Source organism: Thamnophis sirtalis, unplaced genomic scaffold, assembly GCF_051295495.1.
Source record: "Thamnophis sirtalis isolate CommonGarterSnake01/CBP01778 unplaced genomic scaffold, rThaSir2_p1.2 scaffold_4, whole genome shotgun sequence".
In the NCBI taxonomy this organism is placed as follows: Eukaryota; Metazoa; Chordata; class Lepidosauria; order Squamata; family Natricidae; genus Thamnophis; species Thamnophis sirtalis.
The window spans coordinates 137,541,312-137,563,709 of record NW_028261384.1 but is presented as its reverse complement, the minus strand read 5'-3'; the positions used below and the strand labels follow the sequence as shown (position 1 = coordinate 137,563,709).

Here is a 22,398-nt window from a genome sequence, read left to right as displayed (position 1 = left end):
TTACCGGAGAGCAGATTCTTAGAAAGATTGGGGAGTGTGATTATTTTACAGAGCTTGACAAAGGTAGATGTTTTTAAATTAATTTGTGATATCTGAGGAGTCCTAATTGTGGTGGCCCGCCAGTGGCCGGCAGAGCTGGTGGCAAACTCGGACAGTGAGGAGGTTGGGGAGGAACATGGGCCAGTCCTGGAGTCTGGGGAAGGCTCTGATGAGGGCTCAGCGTCGGAGGCAGAGAGTGGGCCAGGGCCATCTGACAGTTATCAGCTGCCTTTGGAGTTGGATATCAGTGGGGCAGAAGAACAGCTGGAGCCTGTTCTCGAAGTCTGTATGCACAGAGGTTTCAGGAGAAGGGAACAGCTAAAGAACAAGGGCTTTGGGAATAAAGGCACAGGTGGATGGTGAATGGCCACTCCCATAGGGAATAAAGAGGGGTGAAAGGGGAGTGGAGTTTGCAGGAGACAATTAGTTCTCTTAATTGGTTCGTGATGCTCAAAGACTCCTTGCCAAGTAGGGCATTTGAGTTTTGAAAATATCAGCCTGGCAGCTCTCCAAGCCAGATAAGGTCTGTGACTGTAAATTCACCCTTGAAAGACTTTGCTGGATGTGAATGAGCAGAATTCACAGTAACTGAATAAAAAGGGGTTTTGTCGGGATGAGGAGTCTGCTTCGTGGTTTGGGGAAGCCTGGCTCAGAACATTAATGTTTGATTTCCAAAATCACGGGCGTTGGTTATAATGTGCTTAGAAATCAGTTTTGTGGGCTCTTGATTGTGAAGAATAACATTTGAAATGTCAGAAATGTTTGGAGTATTTTTTGATGTTGGTGTAAATAAAGCTTACAGAACTCTTTGAGTCAATTGGTCTTATGGATTTTATTTTATTTTTATTTTGGTTTTTTGGTTTTTTTCTCCTTATGGACTCATGTGAGTTTGGTATTGTTATTATTATGTGGTTAATCTTTGGTGAGATTCACAGCCTTTGGGGGTGGTTGGTAGCTCAACAGCTCGAGTCCTAACCAAGGACCTAGGAAGTGTTAAGATAACGTCGGAGGATATAAGATGTTCCAAGTAGGGTGGTTTTTTGTAGAATCAGAATGTTGAAGTCTAATAAATTTAAAATTTCCAAATAGCGAGGAAGCCCTTTAGGTATTGCTCCAAGGGCTCCAATTACAATCAGGACAAGACACGATTTCTTTTTCCACAGTCGCTCAACTTCAATTTGCAAGTCCCGGTTCTTTGTGATTTTTGCTTACTGTTTATCTTCAATTCGTACATCTCCAGGTATTGCAATGTCAATGAACCATACTTTTTTCATCACCATTATTAATTATTATTATTATTATTATTATTATTATTATTATTATTATTATTATTATTATTATTATTATTATTATTATTGTCTTGAGGTCATGGTTAGAATAGGATTCTCAAGCATTTCCCCCCCTTCATCCAATTTATATTATGAAAATAAAGATCTTGATGAGGACAAATGTTTGTGTATTGTGTATGTTATTTTTTCTCGTGGAGGTGTGGAGGTTGGAGGATTTTGATGGGCACAAATCTCCAGAACAAGTATGAAGTTGTGCAGCAACTTTGTGAAGATGTCGTCTGAGTACATGGACCCGAGACTTTGGCTCTCAAATTGATACTTATAAGGGGGAGTGAAACCCCCTTTTCTCCCAGCATCAACCTTGGGCCTTCGTTCTCACGTCCAGAGACATCCCTCACTCCCCAATTTTGATGAAGGAAAAAAAAGGGGGTTGCATAACCCAAGAGACCTCTGAGTTGATTTGCTTTTATTTAGCCAGGAGACAAACACATAAACATGTAAACTATTTAAAAAGGATTTGGATCCAACACGTTGAGGGACGAACGTAGGAGGACAACACGTGATTGAGTTTTTCAACGTTTACCCGTAGTTTTCTGTATGCTCTTCTGGGTGAACTTCATTTCAAGGCCCTCGTGGACAACCATACAGCTAAATAGTTCCTCCCGATCCCAAGACGATTGGGAGATTGACAATTTGCTATACATGAAGGAGGAATCGCCACTCCTTTCTTTCACAGCTGGAGTGTTAACATAGTCATTTTCCGGAATGGCTTGGCCATTCTTTAGCCACTGGACATCCACTTCAGCTGGAAAAAAGTCACGAACGAGGCAGGTGACAATAAGCGAATTGCCAGGGATGGGCGGATAGACATGGACGATGGGGGCCTTGCTCTTTTCTTTGTGAACATGGAAAGAAAGAAAAAGATAAAGTCACACATTATTATTTAGTTTAGGATAAAGTAATGGATAAAGATAAAGTCACATATTATTATTTAGGGGGCCAGGGCCGTCTGGGAGTTACGTGTTACCTCAGGAGCCTCCAGAGTCGGACAGCAGTGAGGCAGAGGAACAGGCTCCCCTTGTTCCCAGTGCGCGCATGCGCAGAGCTACCGGAATGCAAGAACAGTTAAGACAGAAGGGATGACTTGGGAATAAGCTTTGGAGGTGATTGGCCCCTCCCATGAGACATAAAGGAGGAGCAAAGGCACATGAGCCTTTGCAGGAAGCAACTTGGTTCGTGCTGGTCAGTTTACCTTCTGAAACTCCGTTTGGACTCTTTGCTCCATGTAGTCTTGCCAAGCTAATTGCCAATTAAGTCTTTGGCAGTGTTTTCAAAGAAGATAAAGGTGGGTGCTTATCAGCCTTACCCCGAAAGACTTTGGCAGCCTACTGTCGGACTCTTTACAACTATTTGGGACTCATTACGGGCTGTGAATGAATATAATTCAGAGCCTTGGAAATAAAAAGAGAATTTTTGGACCTAATTATGTGCTTTTTAGTGTATCAGGAAGCCTAGGTCAGAACAAAAAGAAACAATAGTCTCCATGATTGGGGACTATTGATGACAACTGAACATTCTGTTTTATATCTCCAGCCTTGTGGTACACATTGTGTATTGCAAATGTTCTCATTTGGCTTTGGAGAGTCACTCTGCTTCCTCCTTACCTCTGCCTTTGGCAATTGACTTCACGATGGGACCAGGCAAACCTGGGTATTCGACCGAGCAGGTGAAAGTCTCCCCCGATTCCCAATCTTGGGTGGAGACAGGGAGGTGGCCGACAGCGGTGAAGGTCCCATTGTTTTCTTCGGTCACCGTCACTAATCCTGGATGAGCGGGAACTTGCTTCTCACGGGACCATGTTATTTTCAACCCCTCTTCCTGTTGCAGATTGACAACCACGCAAACGATCTTGGCATTCCTGTTTATGTACAGGTCTTTTGGTTTTGGGGGCAGGAGGTAGGTGGTAACCGCAGTGAAGAAGTGGGTGCTGGAATCTGCGGATGCAAAATTCATGTCAGTTCATACATCCCCCTCCCTTCTCCCTTAGACCCTTAATCCAATTTACTCTCTTTCTACATCAGCTCTTGAGCTTATGCAGGTGAAACGTTGCCTGTTTTACTTGTGAATTGTCAAGGGTATGAATTGTCAAGTGTATGTCCTATTGTTGGGACCTAATTGACTATGGCTAAGTGTTTCTCCCTTTCCAAAGACTACCATATTTTTCAGAATATAAGGCGCTCTGGAGTATAAGACGCACCTTAGTTTTTGGGGAGGAAAATAAGAAAAAAAAATTCTGCCTCTGCCTACCAGCATCCATGGTATTCAGCTGACACATGGTAACAAGGTCCGCTAATGAATAGGCTTAGCAACTAAATCAGCCAATGGGGGCTATTTGGATGCTGAAATTTGCCATGTGAACAACAAGGAGACAGGAAGGAGCCTGGCTTAGCCGAGAACTGAACGTGAAACTGCTTGTGTTTTGCTTGTATTTACTGCTACCTTGGAAAACCTGCTTTGGGTAATGTATTGTATATGAGTATTATTATTTTGAATCCTGCTGAATCAGTTACTGTGCTTTCTGAATGTGATCGCTGCTGCAAACTCTGAACAGCCAGCTTCAGCACTTATTGCAGCCTGATTCAGCACAGCTGATTGGCGGGTGGATCAGACTGTCGGAACACCTCCCAATCAGCTGTTCCAGGTTGCCACAGACCATCCCTGCCTCCCTGCCTCATGTTTTGGGGCTTCTGGTGGGGCTATATTCGGTGTATAAGACACACCCAAATTTTTACCCTCTTTTTTGGGGGGGAAAGGTGCGCCTTACTCTCTGAAAAATACGGTAGTTGTAAGTCTAAACCTAAAGCAAAGATCCCTCAGAATCATCTTATGAAAGAAGAAAGCAAGTTATTAGTGAAAAGAAAATTATACTTCAATGTCAATAACCAAGTAACTGGAACACGGACAAGCCAAAAGGAAGGGTTGCCTACTAGGACTAATAATATGTGGTGAATATCTGTAGCTGAGATGTAGGATGAGGGTGAAGGTTCATTCTTCAAGCTTGTAAGTTGATTTCCAAACGTGTGACCCTCAACCAACCCAGCAATTTACCTCCCAATGACTCTGACTTGATGTAATCTCCTTATCGCAAGACCCATCACTGATGACTCACAGCTGACCCATCACAAGACCCTCACTTGACACACCCACACCTGATCAGCAGAAGAACATTGACATCCCCTAAACTCCACTGAAGATATTACCTAGCCTGGTAATGGAACATTCAGAAACCAAACCACAAACTCGGAGAACGAATCTCCACCCTCTAGTAATAAGTCTCATAAGATGTTGCCCCGTGATCTGGTTGAGTTTGTTCTACTTCATTGCTAAATTGTCCGCTCCTATTCCTGGGTAGTATTCCATCTGTTGGTCTATTGTAATTATGAATTTGCCCTCTTTTGAACACACAAATCTTGCTATATCTATACCCTAAAAATTGCAGTGGGGATTTTCTCGAATATCTAAATCCTAGTCATTAACCCGGCATTGCCCGGGTATTGTCTGGACCAAAATGTCTGGACCAAACATAATTTCTAATGTAGGTTTTCCCCCTCTTACCAGAGGGAGCTCTCTTGTAGAGTACTGTGAAGCCATCACCATGGCAACTCAATTGCGCTGTACTATAGCAGCCATTTTACGGCAGTACAGTAGAAGCCATTTAACGGAACAACAGGCTGTATTGTAACAGAACACACACCCCAAGGAGTGTTAGGGGTGTCTTACCTCCACAGTGTTTGTCTCCAGAGAGTAAATCATCTGTGTACCAAGTTTGGTTGAAATTGCTCAAGGCGTTCCAGAGTTATGCTGGAACACACACACACACACACACACACACACACACACACACACACACACACACACACACACACACACACAAACACACACACACACACACACACACACACACACACACAGCCATTTATATATATAAATGATTACCTTCACATTTCCTGGCTCTGCTTTTTGTCCTTGTTTGTGACGCTGCGTGGGTTACCTGGCAGTAGTAAGTATTTCCTTCCAACCAATCTCCTTCAGTGATGTTGACGAAGCTGTGGGTACTGTAAGTGTACTTTTTCGCATCACGCTTCGGAGGTTCGGTGTAAGAAGTCAGCAATCCACTGTGGCTGCCCACCAGCCATTCAACCTCAATTTCATTGGGGTAGAAATTCTCAATGAAGCACACCAGCGCTATGGTTCCATCCTTTCCTTTTGGGCTGCAAGAAGAATGGAGCAGATGGACTGCAGGAGCCACTGGTTCATGGGATTCACATCCTGTGGGCAGAAGAGTGACTTTTAATGTTTAAGGATGACCTACCTGTTATCCACTGAAGTCTCTTCCAATTTAGATGACCTTCTTAGAAATACTGAAGATCTCGATGTAGGGTCTCCTGCTTGGGAAGGGGGTTGGACTAGATGACTTGCAAGGTCCCGTCCAACTCTGTTAATCTGTTAACCCGGTATTGCCTGGGCATTTATTTATAGGGGGGAAATGTCCGGACCAAACATAATCTCTAATGTTGGATTTCCTCCCCCGTACCATAGGGAGCTCCCTTGGGGAGTACTGTGAAGTACTGTGAAGTCGTTACCATGGCAACTCCAGTGTGCTGTAAAATACAGTGCTGTACAGTAGAAGCCATTTTACAGCAGTACCGTAGAAGCTATTTTACAGCAGTACAGTAGAAGCCATTTCAAGGGACAACAGTCTGTATCTTAACAGAACTGTCTGTAGGGCTGTCTTACTCCCACTGTATTTGTCTCCAGAGAGTAAGTCATCTGTGTACCAAGTTTGGCTCACATTGCTTGAGTTGTTCCAGAGTTAGTTAAGGATAATAGTTAAGGATAATAAAGACATCTAACTTTTAGAAATGCATTGCACCGAAATACGTCCTGGATTTTGGAAAACATCCCAGAGTTCCATGCATTTTAATAGACTTGCAGAAACCTGTCCCTTCATCATTAAAATTTCAAATGGCTTAACTGGATTCTCCCTTCTCCAGATAGGGAAAGTTCCAAATCTTTTCTCTTCACATCAATCACTTGGTTCTTGCAAATCACACTGGGAATACCCCATTTTATACTATTTTTCCCCCTACTGTAGGACTTTTGGTCCGAAGTGGAAATCTAATATTATCCTGAATACTGTGTCTTTCCCCTACCCCAGGGGTGAAATTCAGCAGGTTCTGACAGGTTCCGGAGAACCGGTAGTGGAAATTTTGAGTAGTTTGGAGAACTGGCAAATACCACCTCTGGCTGACCCCAGAGTGGGGTGGGAATGGGGATTTTGCAGTATTCTTTCCTCAGGAATGGGGAGAGAATGGAGATTTTGCAGTATTCTTTCCTCAGGAATGGGGAGAGAATGGAGATTTTGGAATAACCTTCCCCCAGGAGTGGGGAGGGAATGGGGATTTTGCAGCATCCTTCTCCTGGAGTGGAGAGGGAATGGAGATTTTACAGTATCCTTCCCCTGGAGTGGAGAGGGAATGGAGATTTTACAGTATTCTTCCCCTGAAGTCAGGCAGGAATGGAGATTTAACAGTATCCTTCCCCTGGAGTGGAAAGGAAATAGAGATTTTACAGTATCCTTCCCCTGGAGTGGGGAGAGAATGGAGATTTTGCAGCATCCTTCCCCTGGAGTGGGGTGGGAATGGAAATTTTGGAATCTCCTTTCCCTGAGATGGGGTGGAAATGGAGATTTTGCAGTATCCTTCTGCTGAGGCGGGAATGGGGATTTTGCAATATTCTTCCCTCAGGAGCGGGGTGGGAATGGAGATTTTGCAGTATCCTTCTGCTGAGGTGGGGTGGGAATAGGGATTTTGCAATATCCTTCCCTCAGGAGTGGGGAGGGAATGTGGATTTTGCAGTATCCTTCCCTCAGAAGTGGGGAGAGAATGGGGATTTTGCAGTATCCTTCCCCTGAGGTGGGGTAGGAATGGAAATTTTGGAACATCCTTTCCCTGAGGTGGGGAGGGAATGGAGATTTTGCCGTATCCTTCCCCTGCCACGCCCACCAAGCCACGCCCACAGAACCAATAGTAAAAAACAATTGAATTTCACCACTGCCCCACCCCCTCATTGTTATACCTAGCATTGGTTTTGCCTTTGTGTAACCAACTGCTCTTAGAAATGAAAGGAAAAAAAAAGATAAGAGCTGGACTCACGCTCAATTTTTTTGCTAATTGTGGTGTGGGTGGCTGCATGCTCAACGTTGCAATGGAATGACTCAGATTCCCACTGGGTGATGGGGATGGTGAGCAGGCTGGCGTGAGTATAGTGGCCAGATGAATGAACTGGAGGGAAGTTGTGGATTCCGCTGGTGATGGCGCCTGAATTCCATTGTACTGTGGCTGGTTCAGGAAAGTATCCTTTGACGAGGCAACCGATGCTAACGTTGGAGTCAGTGAGCCTCTGTCCGTCCCCCTCGTTTTGGTCATCACTAGGACTCAATGGGAAGACAACGGGGGCGCTGGAAGCTCCTGTAGGGGAAGATAAAAATAAGATGATGAAGATGGACCTGGGAGCTTCTAGAAATTACTCTAACCCATTGTTTTTTTCACACTTGGCAACTTTAAGATGGGTGGACTTCAAGTCCCAGAATTCTCCATTGGCTGAAAAATTCTGGCAGTCTGTCCCAAAATTTTAAAGTTGCCAAGTTCGGTGATCACTGCTCCATACTCTTCATGCGAGTTTATGGAGAGAGAGAGAGAGAGAGAGAGAGAGAGAGAGCCTCCATGCGTGCCCCCTGCACTTACCTGCATCCAAAATAAACCGTGTGTGGACTGCTGGGAGGGATGGGGCAGGGTGGGATTTGAAGGTTCACTGAACTGCACAGAATCTTAGCTAGAGGTTCTCCCCAACCCCTGCCAACTCCCCAGCAGCCCATCCCTGCATCAGAGGTGGGTTTCTACCAGTACGGTCCGGTTCGGCCGAATAGGTAGTAACTTGGGCAAACATGTGATCATACCAGTTCTGTCCTGGGCGCCGCCATCTTTATTTTCTGTTCTACACATGCGCAGAACAATTTTCATTGAAATAATGTATTTCGCCCCCCCCCCCCCGTTTTTTAATGGTTTGCACTTTTTAAGTGCAAATGCGCATGCGTGCAAAATGTTTCGGACACCGAAGCAGTAGTCATGCCCGGCGGGAGCCCACCCCTGCTTTGAATGCAATTTAGCAGTCAATTTCCAGAAAGGGAAAAACTTTGGTGACACAATGTCCATTAAAGGGAAGGGAAACGCATAATAGCAAGGAGATAAAATCTTTGGGACAGAACAGAAGTTCACTTTGGCTTAGACACATCACAGATCAAGTCGTAGAGGACCAATAACGAAAGATGTTTTCTTAAGAATAGGAAAAGGGAAGCAAATAGACCGAAGCACCACTCCAACAGCAGTCAGCCTCCAAATGATTACCGTATTTTTCAGCATGTAAGACGCACCTTCCCCCCTCTAAAAGAGCGTGGAAATGTTGGTGCATCTTACACACTGAATACAGCCGTTTTTGGCCTCCTGAAGCCCTGCCCTGCAACCCATTTTTGTGAAAAATGGGCAAACATGGGCTGTTTTTTAATCAAAATGGGGGTGTTTTGGCTTTCTCCCACCCCCTGGAAGCACTCTGTAGGCTTCAGCAGGGCTTCGGGAAGGAAAAAAATGTCCCCATTTTGGTGAACAATGGGCAAAAATGGGCCATTTTTCACCAAAATGGGGGTGTTTTTGCCTTCCCCCACCTCCCAGAAGCACTCTAGAAGAGCCGAGGTGGCACAGTGGTTAAATGCAGCACTGCAGGCTACTTCAGCTGACTGCAGTTCTGCAATTCGGCTGTTCAAATCTCACCAGCTCAGGGTTGACTCAGCCTTCCATCCTTCCGAGGTGGGTAAAATGAGGACCCAGATTGTTGTTGGGGGAAATATGCTGACTCTGTAAACCACTTAGAGAGGGCTGAAAGCCCTATGAAGCAGTATATAAGTCTAACTGCTATTGCTATTGCTATTGCTATTGCTACTCTGCAGGCTTCAGCAGGGCTGGTGGGAGGGAAAAATGCCCCTGTTTTGGTGAAAAATGGGGGTGTTTTTGGCTTCCCCTAGCCCTGCTGAAGTCTGCGGAGTGCTCCTGGGGGCCGGGGAAGAGAAAAACTTTTTTTCTTTTCTTCTTACTCTTCAAAATTTTGGTGCATCTTATACACCAGTGTATCTTATAGTCTGAAAGACACAGTAACTCCAAGATTAACAACAATCAAATAAACAATATCCCAATCAAGGAACTGCCAAGCAAGCTAACAGTAAAGAGCCCAACGCCCCCCGCCCCAAAGCCATCAAGACAACCATTAGAAACACTGACAAGCCACTAGAATATAAACTGAGAGCAAATCCTGCTCCTTACTACACTGATGATGGTACCTAGCTGGCAGTGGTGGGTTTCAAACATTTTTGGAACCTCTTCTGTAGGTGTGGCCTGCTTTCCGGGTCCACTGGTGGAACCTCTTCTAACCGGTTTGGTAGATTTGACGAACCGGTTCTACTGAACCGGTGCGAACCGGTAGGAACCCACCTCTGCTAGTTGGGTAATGAAATGTCTGCAAGGAAACAAGCAACCTCAGAGAGCACCAAGAAGCCCTGATGGGAGAAGATAGCCCACTCCCAAAGTGCATCTCAAAACATGTGTCCCTCTTCAAAACTAATTGTTACTTCCTCTTATTCAGCTCTTTTTTGAGGATTGTAGCCTTGTATGGTTTAAGTAAAGAAGCAGGCAAGTGGCAGTGTGAAAAAAAATGGAGCACAAATCACACTGTGTGTAAAACATTTGCAGTGAAAGGGATTAATAGGCTCAAGATACAGAAGAGATTATAAAGTGAAAGGGATTATCGGCTCAAGATCAGTAGTGGAATTCAATTTTTTTTTACTACCAGTTCTGTGGGTGTGGCGTGATGGGGGTGGCTCTGTGAATATGGCAGGGGAAGGTTACTGCAAAATCCCCATTTCCTCCCGATCAGCTGGTACTCGGGAGGCAGAGAACAGATGGGGGGCGTGGCCAGCCAAAGGTGGCATTTGCCAATTCTCCGAACTACTCAAGATTTCCGCTACTGGTTCTCCAGAACTGGTCAGAACCAGCTGAAGATCACCTCTGCTCAAAATACAGAAGGATCTTGACAGACTTGAACACTGGGCGCTATCTAACAAAGTGAAATTCAATGGTGAACAAAGTAAGGTTCTACATTTAGGCAAGAAAAAACAAAATGCACAGGGACAGTATAGGTGGCCCCTGGCTCAATAGTAGTAACTGTTCTTGGAGTTACTAGTGGTGGACAACCATTTAAATATGAGCCAGCCATGTGTAGCAGCTGTCAGAAAAGCCAACACAGTTCTAGGCTGCATAAACAGAGGGATAGAATCCAGATCAGGTGAAATGTTAATACCACTTTATAATGCCTTGGTAAGGCCACACTTGGAAATACTGCATTCAGTTTGGTTGCCATAATGTAAAAAAAGATGTTGAGACTCTAGAAAGAGTGCAGAGAAGAGCAACAAAGAGGATTAGGGGACTGGAGGCTGAAACATAGGAAGAACAGTTGCAGGAACTGGGTATGTCTAGTTTAATGAAAAGAAGGACATGGGGAAACATGATAACAGTCTTCCAATATCTCAGGGGCTGCCAGAAAGAAGAGGGAGTCAAACCATTCTCCAAAGCACTTGAGCGCAGAACAAGAAGCAATGGGTGGAAGCTAATCAAGGAGAGAAGCAACTTAGAACTAAGGAGAAATTCCCTGATAGTTAGAAAATGAATCAGTGGAACAACTTGTCTCCAGAAGTTGTGAATGGTCCAACACTGGAAGTTTTTAAGAAGAGATTGGATAACCATGTGTCTGATGTGGTGTAGGGTTTCCTGCCTAAGCAGGGGGTTGGACTAGAAGACCTCCAAGGTCCCTTCCAACTCTGTTATTCAATTCAATTCAATTCAATTCTACTCTACTCTACTCTACTCTACTCTACTCTACTCTACTCTATTCTATTCTATAGATTCCACTTCCATTTGTTCTGTTTTGAATTCAGGATGTGAATTACTCTCTGTAGAGTGCTTTGTGGGGGTTCGGAGACCTCATCAGCATCATGAAATGTTGACCAATAGTTTATTAATATCATTTATTATCTGTACTGGTTGATATTTTCCCAGTAGCATGTTGAAATAAATGCTACATTTTGCAGAATATTGGGACTTTGGCCAGTATGCAGAGAGAAAAATTATTTTGATTCCATGAGGCTATAAACAGGTGGAAACTACACAACTCCAACAATAAAACAATACCCAAGAAAGAGAATAAAACTATGATAGTGGCATCAGGCCTCTCAATTCCTGGGAAAGAGATGGGGAAGAAATGGAGGTAGTGATAGATGTTATTTTCCTGGGCTCCAAGATGGGGACCGCAGCCAAGAAATTTAAAGATGCCTGCTCTGGGGGAGGAAAGCTACGGCAAATCTAGACAGCATACTAAAAAACAGAGGCATCATCCTGCTAACAAAAGTGCTTATAGACAAGGCTATGCTTTTCCCAGTTGCAATGTATGACTGTGAAGTTTGGCCCATAAGAAAGGCTGAGCGCCAAAGATTTGAGGCCTTTGAACTACGGTGCTGGAGAAGACTCCTGCGAGTCCCTTGGACTGCAAGGCAATCCAACTGGTCAGTCCTAGAGGAGATCAATCCTGGCTGCTCTTTAGAAGGCCAGATCCTGAAGATGAAACTCAAGTTCTTTGGCCACCTAATGAAAAGGAAGGACTCCCTGGAGAAGAGCCCAAGGCTGGGAACGATGGAGGGCAAAAGAAGAAGGGGATGGCAGAGAATGAGGTGGCTGGATGTAGTCACCGAAGCAGTCAGTGTGACTTCAATGGACTCCAGATGATGGTAGAGGACAGGAAGGCCTGGAGGAACGTTGCCCGTGGGGTCGCAATGGGTTGGACATGACATCATGACTAACAATAACAACAACAACAAGAAAGAGAACAATTCTTCTAGCTATGATTGGGGACGGCAGGCTAAATTCTAGTGATTTTCTATATTCAACACAGCAGCAGCCCTGAGGTGACCACATTCACTGCCTCCTGCACCTCAAAAATAATAAGATCTCCCCGAAAATAAGGCCAAGTGCTTATTTCAAGAGTCAAAAGAAAATAAGTCCCTGTCTTATTTTGGGGAAAATATGGGTAGTCTGGAGTTTACATTCAGTAGTTAGTGTCCAAAACTTTCCCAGCCAATCATCAGCATCCTTGCAAACTAATCTCAGTCCATCCATTTCCCATCTGAAATCTGACTGGGCTCATGCTTTCTCCTTCCTTCCCTCTTCCACTGGCCAAGATATGAGGTGCCTCTTTCTGTAGGCCAGTAGCCTAGCACTAATTTAAGAGGACACAAACTTTTACCAGCAGTCCATAAATTCCTCCAGCTCATTTGAGCCCAACCATCTCTGGGAAACTTTGCTGCCAAGGGTGGGTTCCTACCGGCACCGGTACTGGTTCACTTCGTGCGTGCTTTGCTAATAAAAAACATGACAGCACTGGCAACAGAGAACGGGGAACTGGTTGGGTAGGGCGTGGCCAGCCTGGGTTGCTGCTGGTTCTGCGACCCAGGCCAAATTACCAGTACCGGTTTGCCCGAACCGGTACGAACTGGTAGAAACCCACCTCTGCTTTCTGCTGGAAGCTTTTCTCATCATCAATGAGTCCTAAAGTTGGGTTTATTAAGGATTTTCTTTAGAACCTCCCAGATGTGAGTGGGGCATTGAACGTTAATTTAAGTTGCTTCTTTGCTCTTTGCTAACTTATCTGAATCTAAAATACCCATAGAAGAATCTTAGAAATGTGCCCAGGGCACCAATCAAGTTACCCAGTTAGCTCTCCTCTGCCTACTAACTGATCTGAATTCTGGAGTCAGCTAGCAGCTTACGTATCACACCATCATACACTTTGTAGGAGCCTACCTACTCAACTCAGAAGTGGAGAACTGACTCAAAAAAACTCCATTTATTCCAATTCCTGAACCTTCAAACCTATCCTCTCCTAGCTGAAATGGTAGGCTTGGCAACCAGATAATATTCTTACTCCTTGCTACTTTCTCTAAATTCTAGCATTCATCAGAAAGCTCATAGCTGGGCTCCTGGCTGGGTGTAGAAACCCATGTAGCCTGTTACTACCCACTAGCTTGACCTAAATTTTGAATTCAGCTAGGATGGCAGATGGCACAGTGATGGATCCAATATGGAAGAGGTTTTCTTTCTTCTGGTGTTCAACCAAAAAGAAACGGATCTCCCAGATGAGCTACTTCAAGGTATTCATATCATAGAATTCAAATTTGAGATCAAGAACTACTAATTGAGGTAGTGACAGCTTGGAGCAATTGATGAGTTAGTCCATCCGAGCTCTCAGCTGAGGCTACCAATTCCGTCCTTTGATTTTCCCTAGCAGATCCTCCCAGGTGAGCTACTCTAAGGCACCAAATCCCAAAATTCAACTTTGAGATCAAGAAGTACCAGTTGAAGTAGTGAACACTTGGAGCAATTGATGAGTTAGTCCATCCTAGCTCTCAGCTGAGGCTACCAAATCTGATTTTCCCCAGCAGAAACTCCCAGATGAACTACTCCAAGGCACCTAAATCCCAAAATTCAACTTTGAGATCAAGAACTACCAGTTGAGGTAGTGAAAGCTTGGAGGAGTTGCTGAATTAGTCCGTCCTAACTCTCAGCTGAGGCTACCATTTCTGATTTTCCCTAGCAGAAACTCCCAGATGAGCTACTCCAAGGCACCTGAATCCCAAAATTCAACTTTCAGATCAAGAACTACCAGTTGAGGTAGCGGAAGCTTGGAGCAGTTGCTGAGTTAGTCTGTCCTAGCTCTCAGCTGAGGCTACCAATTCTGATTTTCCCTACAGAACCTCCCAGATGAGCTACTCCAAGGCACCTAAATCCCAAAATTCAACTTTGAGATCAAGAACTACCAGCTGAGGTAGTGAAAGCTTGGAGCAGTTGCTGAGTTAGTCCATCCTAGCTCTCAGCTGAGGCTACCATTTCTGATTTTCCCTACAGAACCTCCCAGATGAGCTACTCCAAGGCCCCTAAATCCCAAAATTCAACTTTGAGATCAAGAACTACCAGCTGAGGTAGTGAAAGCTTGGAGCAGTTGCTGAGTTAGTCCGTCCTAGCTCTCAGCTGAGGCTACCATTTCTGATTTTCCCTAGCAAAAACTCCCAGATGAGTTACTCCAAGGCACCTAAATCCCAAAATTCAACTTTGAGATCAAGAACTACCAGCTGAGGTAGTGAAAGCTTGGAGCAGTTGCTGAGTTAGTCCATCCTAGCTCTCAGCTGAGGCTACCATTTCTGATTTTCCCTACAGAACCTCCCAGATGAGCTACTCCAAGGCACCTAAATCCCAAAATTCAACTTTGAGATCAAGAACTACCAGCTGAGGTAGTGAAAGCTTGGAGCAGTTGCTGAGTTAGTCCGTCCTAGCTCTCAGCTGAGGCTACCATTTCTGATTTTCCCTAGCAAAAACTCCCAGATGAGTTACTCCAAGGCACCTAAATCCCAAAATTCAACTTTGAGATCAAGAACTACTAGTTGAGGTAGTGAAAGCTTGGAGCAGTTGCTGAGTTAGTCCGTCCTAGCTCTCAGCTGAGGCTACCAATTCTGATTTTCCCTAATGAACCTCCCAGATGAGCTACTCCAAGGCACCTAAATCCCAAAATTCAACTTTGAGATCAAGAACTACCAGCTGAGGTAGTGAAAGCTTGGAGCAGTTGCTGAGTTAGTCCGTCCTAGCTCTCAGCTGAGGCTACCATTTCTGATTTTCCCTAGCAAAAACTCCCAGATGAGTTACTCCAAGGCACCTAAACCCCAAAATTCAACTTTGAGATCAAGAACTACCAGTTGAGGTAGTGAAAGCTTGGAGCAGTTGCTGAGTTAGTCCGTCCTAGCTCTCAACTGAGGCTACCATTTCTGATTTTCCCTAGCAGAACTTCCTAGATGAGCTACTCCAAGGCTCCTAAATCCCAAAATTCAACTTTGAGATCAAGAACTACTAATTGAGGTAGTGACAGCTTGGAGCAATTGAGGAGTTAGTCCGTCCTAGCTCTCAGCTGAGGCTACCATTTCTGATTTTCCCTAGCATAACTTCCTAGATGAGCTACTCCAAGGCTCCTAAATCCCCAAATTCAACTTTGAGATCAAGAACTACTAATTGAGGTAGTGACAGTTTGGAGCAATTGAGGAGTTAGTCCGTCCTAGCTCTCAGCTGAGGCTACTATTTCTGATTTTCCCTAGCAGAACTTCCTAGATGAGCTACTCCAAGGCTCCTAAATCCCAAAATTCAACTTTGAGATCAAGAACTACTAGTTGAGGTAGCGAAAGCTTGGAGCAGTTGCTGAGTTAGTCCATCCTAGCTCTCAGCTGAGGCTACCAATTCCCTCCTTTGATTAACTCCTAGTAGAACCTCTCCAGTGAGCTACTCCAAGGGACCCATTCATCACAAATCGTAAGGTAGAACACTTAATGATAGTCATAGGGTACGCAATCAAATCATACTAGGAAACAATATAAATCATAAGGATACAAGCCACGAAGTTACAGTCATATAGTCATAAGTGGGAGGCGTGATAGGAACAATGAGAATTAGAAAAACTAGAATTAGAATTAGAAAAGAACAGAGCAGAGTTGGAAGGGACCTTGGAAGTCTTCTATTCCAACCTCCTGCCTAGGCAGGAAACCTTGTACCATTTCAGACAAATGGTTGTCCAATCTCTTCTGAAAAAAAAAAACTTCCAGTTTTGGAGCCTTCACAACTTCTGGAGCCAAGTTGTTCCACCAATTAATTGTTCCTAACTGTCACGAAATGTCTTCTTACTTCTCGGTTGCTTCTCTCCTTGATTGGTTTGGCTGAATTAATCTTGCAAATGAATCTCCTAACGTGAGGTAGAGTATCTGCCAAATTGAAGTTGGACTATAATCTGGAACATGAGAACTTCTGGTAGCACTACAAATTGCCCAGTTTTCAATTGCAAAGCTCACCTGAGATTTAAAAGACGGCGATGGAATGCAGCTACCAGATACATCGTTCTAAGCCGGATACCCCCAAAATTTCAGTCCTATTGGTTCTTTGGTGAGGTACACGGAAGACCAAGCTTTCCTATTCAGCCACTGCATGGAAACGCGGACCTCAGTTCTCTTCACTTTCTACCCTTTTGTCTTCCAAAGCCCCCAATTTTGATGAATTTCGTACTTACCAAACCAGCCACGGTTCACTTCCAATCTGTGTCTCAGAACTTTCCTCTCAGTTGGTTCTTAAACCGTGTCCCCCCAAAAAAGATTTTATTTTCCAACTAGTCACCTTCTTTGAGCTAGCGTGAAGGTGTGAAAAGAGAAACCGAAGACCCACAGCCTGCTGGTCCAAGAGATATATTTGGGATCCAAAAGGTGCCATCTTAAAAACAACCGAAAAGGGAACAACCACAGAGGACTTCCCCATTTCTTTCCTTTAGGTTTCTATTTTCAAAGTCCAAAAGTTTCATCACTTGACAAGGCAAAGCTGTCAAAATGAACCTGAACGATTTTTTTTCCAGACAATTGTTCCGTTGTCACTATGGTTTATCGTATGATGGTTCAACTCATCAATACATACTTTTATGTTTTTGCCTAAATAAGAGGGAAAGGCATTCTGGGGCATAAAACAAACTATCCCTGACTTCTTAAATGTGCATAAATGTTTTGGGAGTAGTGATATATAATTATTTAATTTACCCGTGGTTTATCTATCTATTACACAGGCGATTAAAAAGCTCAAACCTTACGGATTAGCAATAGCAATAGCAGTTAGACTTATATACCGCTTCATAGGGCTTTCAGCCTTCTCTAAGCGGTTTACAGAGTCAGCATATCGCCCCCACAGTCTGGGTCCTCATTTTACCCACCTCGGAAGGATGGAAGGCTGAGTCAACCTTGAGCCGGTGAGATTTGAACCTCCGAACTGCAGCAGCTAACAGTCACCTGAAGTGGCTACAGTACTGCACTCTAACCACCGCGCCACCTTGGCTCTTGTAGGTGATATGCAGTAGTATATTTATGTGTTCCCTGTTCACATTATACGGTAAAGGTAAAGGTTCCCCTCACACATATATGCTAGTCGTTCCTGACTCTAGGGGGCGGTGCTCATCTCCGTTTCAAAGCTGAGGAGCCAGTGCTGTCCGAAGACTTCTCCGTGGTCATGTGGCCGGCATGACTAAACACCGAAGATGCACGGAGCGCTGTTACCTTCCCATCAAAGATGCCTTTTATTTTTTCTACTTGCATTTTTACATGCGTTCGAACTGCTAGGTTTGCAGCAGCTGGGAGAAGTAATGGGAGCTCACTCCATTACGCGGTGCTAGGGATTCGAACCGCCAAACTGCTGACCTTCTGATCGACAAGCTCAGCATCTTAGCCACTGAGCCATTGCGTCCCATAACACATAAGGGGTGGGCCCTGCCCACTCGCAATTTCCACTACCGTTTCAGGCAAACTGGACCGAAACGGCTGAATACCACCTCTTCTCCTGCCCCATCAGGAATGGAGCAATCCAAGGGGTTCAAGAAATTGGATGCTATTGTAGTGAGCAGAGTGTAGAGAAGGAGAACCACAAGAGAAAGGACCTTGCATTCCAATTTTCTGGAGCCTAGTGCACCCAGATATGAAGTGGGTCTTTGTGTCTCATTGATGACATCATTATATTGTTCCTTCAAAGTGACGTGCATGACATCGGTATCTCCTTTGTTCCTCACACACAGATAGACTTGTATTTTATTTCAGTTTCTCTTTTATTATTTTCTAGCAAATACAATGAAGATGACAAAAATATAGAATATGAAGAATCGCAAGAGTGCTTCCAATCTGGAATCCAACCACAGTGACTTTGGGGAAGGGGAGCGATAGGAGCAATAAGACATAGATACAGATGAACAGAGTTGGAAGGGACCTTGGAGGTCATCTAGTCCAACCCACTGTCCAAGCAGGAGACCCTACACCATTTCTGACAAACGGCAGTCCAATTTCTTCTTGAAAGCTTCCAGTGATGAAGCTCCCACAACTGCTGAAGGCAACTTCTGTTTCATCAGTTGATTGCTCTCTCCGTCAGAAAAGGACTCCTTGTTTCCAGGTTGAATCTCTCCTTGTTCCGTTTCCATCCATTATTCCTTGTCTGGCCTTCAGGTGCTTTGGGAACTAGCGTGACCCCCTCCTCTGTGCGGCAGCTCCTCAAATATTGGAAGACTGCTATCATGTCTCCTCTGGTCCTTCACTAGACTAGTCATACCCAGTTCCTTCAACTGTTCATTGTATGTTTTAGTGTCCAGTCCAGTGGTGGGATTCAGCCAGTTCGCACCTATTTGCGAGAACCAGTTGTTAACTTTCTAAGCAGTTTGGAGAACCGGTTGTTGGAAGAAATCCCCTTTTGTTTTTTTCTACTTTACAGGGATAATCCTGAAAGGAAGGTGGGAAGGACACATTCTGGTGTTGTTTCTAGCCTAATCTTTATTGCCCTGCTTACAGAAAATGCCTCTCCGGTTAACCCTTATTACATTATAACAGCTAAGGTGAAGTGCCCATCGACATGAGTGACGTTAAGTTGGCTATGGCCACCCAGTCACATGACCACTGAGCCCCACCTACCCAGCTGGTCATTAGTGCAGAGAACCGGCTGTTAAATTATTTGAATCTCACCACTAGTCCAGTCCCTTAATCATCCTGGTTGTTCTTTTCTGTACTCATTCTAGAGTCAACATCTTTTTTATAGTTATGGTGACCAAAACTGGATGCAGAACTCTAGGTATGGTCTTAATAGAATCACAAAGTATCAGGGACTAGGCTGTATCTAAGTTACTATCAATATAGGGAAATCACATATTCTTTTTCCTGGGTGATCTAAGACCATTGGAGAGTGTGATGCAGAAGTGGGTTCCTACCGGTTCATGCCGGTTCGGCCAAACCGGTTCTATCGTTGGCGCCGTCATCTTGATTTTTGGTTCTGTGCGTTGCAAAAGTTTATTTTTTCCCTTTTCTAACGTTGTGCACAATGCACAGACATTTTTAGCTGCAAAAGCGCAGATGCGTGGAGCATACATTTGGTGTGCGCACAAGCAAAACAAGCATGTGAGTACAAAAAGTTTTTGCGCGCTGAACCAGCAGTAATGCCGGTGGCAACTCACCTCTATTATGCCATATTAGAGGTGATAGGCACATAGATTAAAATCTCTTGGGATAAAAGGAAGACTTGAATCTCCATCTTGGGCCGGGCAGTTAGAAACAGAAACCTTTGAAGAAGCTCATTAGAAGATGATCTGTTTTCTGCAGTGACGTTGGTAAAACTTTAATCTCCAAACCTGACCATTTTTTTTTTTTGAGATGATGTCCATCTTTTCCTTTTGCTAAGTTGATTTTTTCAGCTGAAATAAAATAAGCTTGGAAAATGGATTCCAGCCAGGTGGCCTCTCCTCCACCAGAACAAGGTCTCCAATTCAAAAAAGAATAGAACTTGTAGGTCAAAGGAGAAGGGTGGGATTGAGAGACATGGAATGGACCCTCCAGAAAATGGTCCTATATTCTTTGCTGGATTATGTTCTTGTAGCGGGGGCCAATTGGCTTCTTCTTCAGCATCTTCAGAGCCAATGCAACCCACTTGACCTGTTAATAGGAGGTGGGTATAATAAAACAACAAGGATATCTTAGCAAATGTAAGTCAAATGAAGGCGTCCCTTTCCTCCAAAGAGCCAAGGTGGCGCAGTGGTTAAATGCAGCACTGCAGGCTACTGCTAGATCAGCAGGTCAGCGGTTCAAATCTCACCGGCTCAGGGTTGACTCAGCCTTCCATCCCTCCGAGGTGGGTAAAATGAGGACCCAGATTGTTGGGGGCAATATGCTGACTCTCTGTAAACCGCTTAGAGAGGCCTGAAAGGCCTATGAAGCGGTATATAAGTCTACTGCTATTGCTATTGCTATTGCTCCCTATTCCTTGCATTCTTTTCTTCCCTCTTACATCCCTACCTTTGCAACAATTCCTTGTAATTAAGAACATTACAGGTCTATAAAGCAAAGGAAGTAAAATTGGGTTATGACCAGAGGTAGTATTCAGCCGGTTCGGAACGGTTCGCCCGGACCGGTACTAGAAATCGTAGGTGGGCCCGCCGCCCCAGCTCAATGCCATCCTATTTAAGCACATTTTCAAGCCACGTGCATGAGTGCAAGCTGCACGCATGATCAAAGCGCATGCATGGAAGTCCGAGAGCATGGGTGGAGGTGCCTGCTCACATTTGCAAACTGGTAGGGAAAGTAAGTGAATGCCACCCCAAGTTAGGGAACATTTGGGGTTTCCTTTAGTGACAGATTTGCAGTGGCTTAATGAGACTTATCTGTATAGGCAATGATTATCCTTCTATAGCAGTGGTGGGATTCAAATAATTTAACAACCGGTCCTCTGCCCTAATGACCAGCTGGGTAGGTGTGGCTTGGTGGTCTTGTGACTGGGTGGGTGTGGCTAACTCAATGTCACTCAGGTCAATGGGCACTTCGCCTTAGCTGTTACAATGTAATAAGGGTTAACCGAAGAGGCAGTTTCTGTAAGCAGGGCAATACAGATTAGGCTAGAAACAACACCAGGATGTTTCCTTCCTGCCTTCCTTACACGATTAGCCCTCTAAAGTGGGGGAAAAAACAAAAGGAGATTTCTTCCAACAACCGATTCTCCGAACTGCTTAGAAAGTTACCAACCGGTTATCCCGGATAGGTGCGAACTGGCTGAATCCCATCACTGATCTATAGCAAGTCTCATCATTGGCCCAAGAATATCTCAAAAGGCCCTTGCCCCCTTCCTGCATTTAGGTTAACGGTTGGTGAAGGACCATAAATTTGTGAAGGTACATGTCAGTCAGGCCAACTGCCCCATGCTCACTGAACCATGTTTTGATAATAGCAATAGCAGTGGACTTATATACCACTTCATAGGGCTTTCAGCCCTCTCTAAGCGGTTTACAGAGAGTCAGCATATTGCCCCCAACAATCTGGGTCCTCATTTTACCCACCTCGGAAGGATGGAAGGCTGAGTCAACCCTGAGCCGGTGAGATTTGAACCGCTGAACTGCTGAACTACCCACCTCGGAAGGATGGAAGGCTGAGTCAACCCTGAGCCGGTGAGATTTGAACCGCTGAACTGCTGATCTAGCAGTAGCCTGCAGTGCTGCATTTAACCACTGCGCCACCTTGGCTCTAATGCATAGCGGTGTTCAGCGATTCACAACCAAGTCATGGACTTGGTGTTTATTAGTGTCAACCTGAGATCAAGGCCTCTACATCGTCCATGTATTCCTCCCTCCATCAATTGGGGCCATCCCAAACCGTAACTTCTACTCAGTCTATCCACAGTTCCTTCTTTTCTTAGTCTTCTGTTCCCCAAATCTTGATGTCAGCATCTTTCCACCCGGTAGCCAGGATGCAACCCAATGGGTTCCGCAACATCTTTTCTTTACTTACTTTGAGCAATGTTATGATGGCACCGGAACAGACGCTGATCAGGAAGAAAATGTAGAACATCATGACGGTCATCCACAAATTATTCATCTCTTCCTCCTTCTTTGTACTGTAATTGTTCTCGATTGACATGGTGGTCTCTGGGAAATGAGAAAGAGATGTTAGTCCTGGGGTTGATCCAGCATCCATTCCTCCATCAATTAGTGCTTTTGACTTGTTGTTAGTTGCCAAGTCATGTCTGACCCATTGTGACCCTATGGACAACGTTCCTCCAGGCCTTCCTGTCCTCTACCGTCCTCTGGAGTCCATTTAAGCTCACACCTACTGTTTCAGTGACTCAATCCAGCCTCACTCTCTGTCGTCCCCGTCTTCTTTTGTCCTCCATCTTTCCCAGCATGAGGCTCTACTCCAGGGAGTCCTTCCTTCTCATTAGGTGGCTAAAGTATTTGAGTTGCATCTTCAGGATCTGGCCTTCTAAGGAGCAGTCAGGGT

General features: G+C 44.7%; 1 protein-coding gene across 1 annotated transcript in view; it reads right to left on the bottom strand.

Annotated features, from left to right (window-relative positions):
• The window catches only part of LOC106555890 (Ig mu chain C region membrane-bound form), a gene marked incomplete at its 5' end in the record, with an annotated part of 38,518 nt that overhangs the window by 4,791 nt on the left and 11,329 nt on the right, over window positions 1-22,398 (bottom strand). Inside the window, 4 exons of the mRNA XM_087715018.1 lie at window positions 1,903-2,223; window positions 2,993-3,322; window positions 5,325-5,657; window positions 7,544-7,858. Coding sequence (XP_087571144.1) covers window positions 1,903-2,223; window positions 2,993-3,322; window positions 5,325-5,657; window positions 7,544-7,858 — 1,299 coding nt within the window. The remainder of the gene's footprint in view (window positions 1-1,902; window positions 2,224-2,992; window positions 3,323-5,324; window positions 5,658-7,543; window positions 7,859-22,398) is intronic.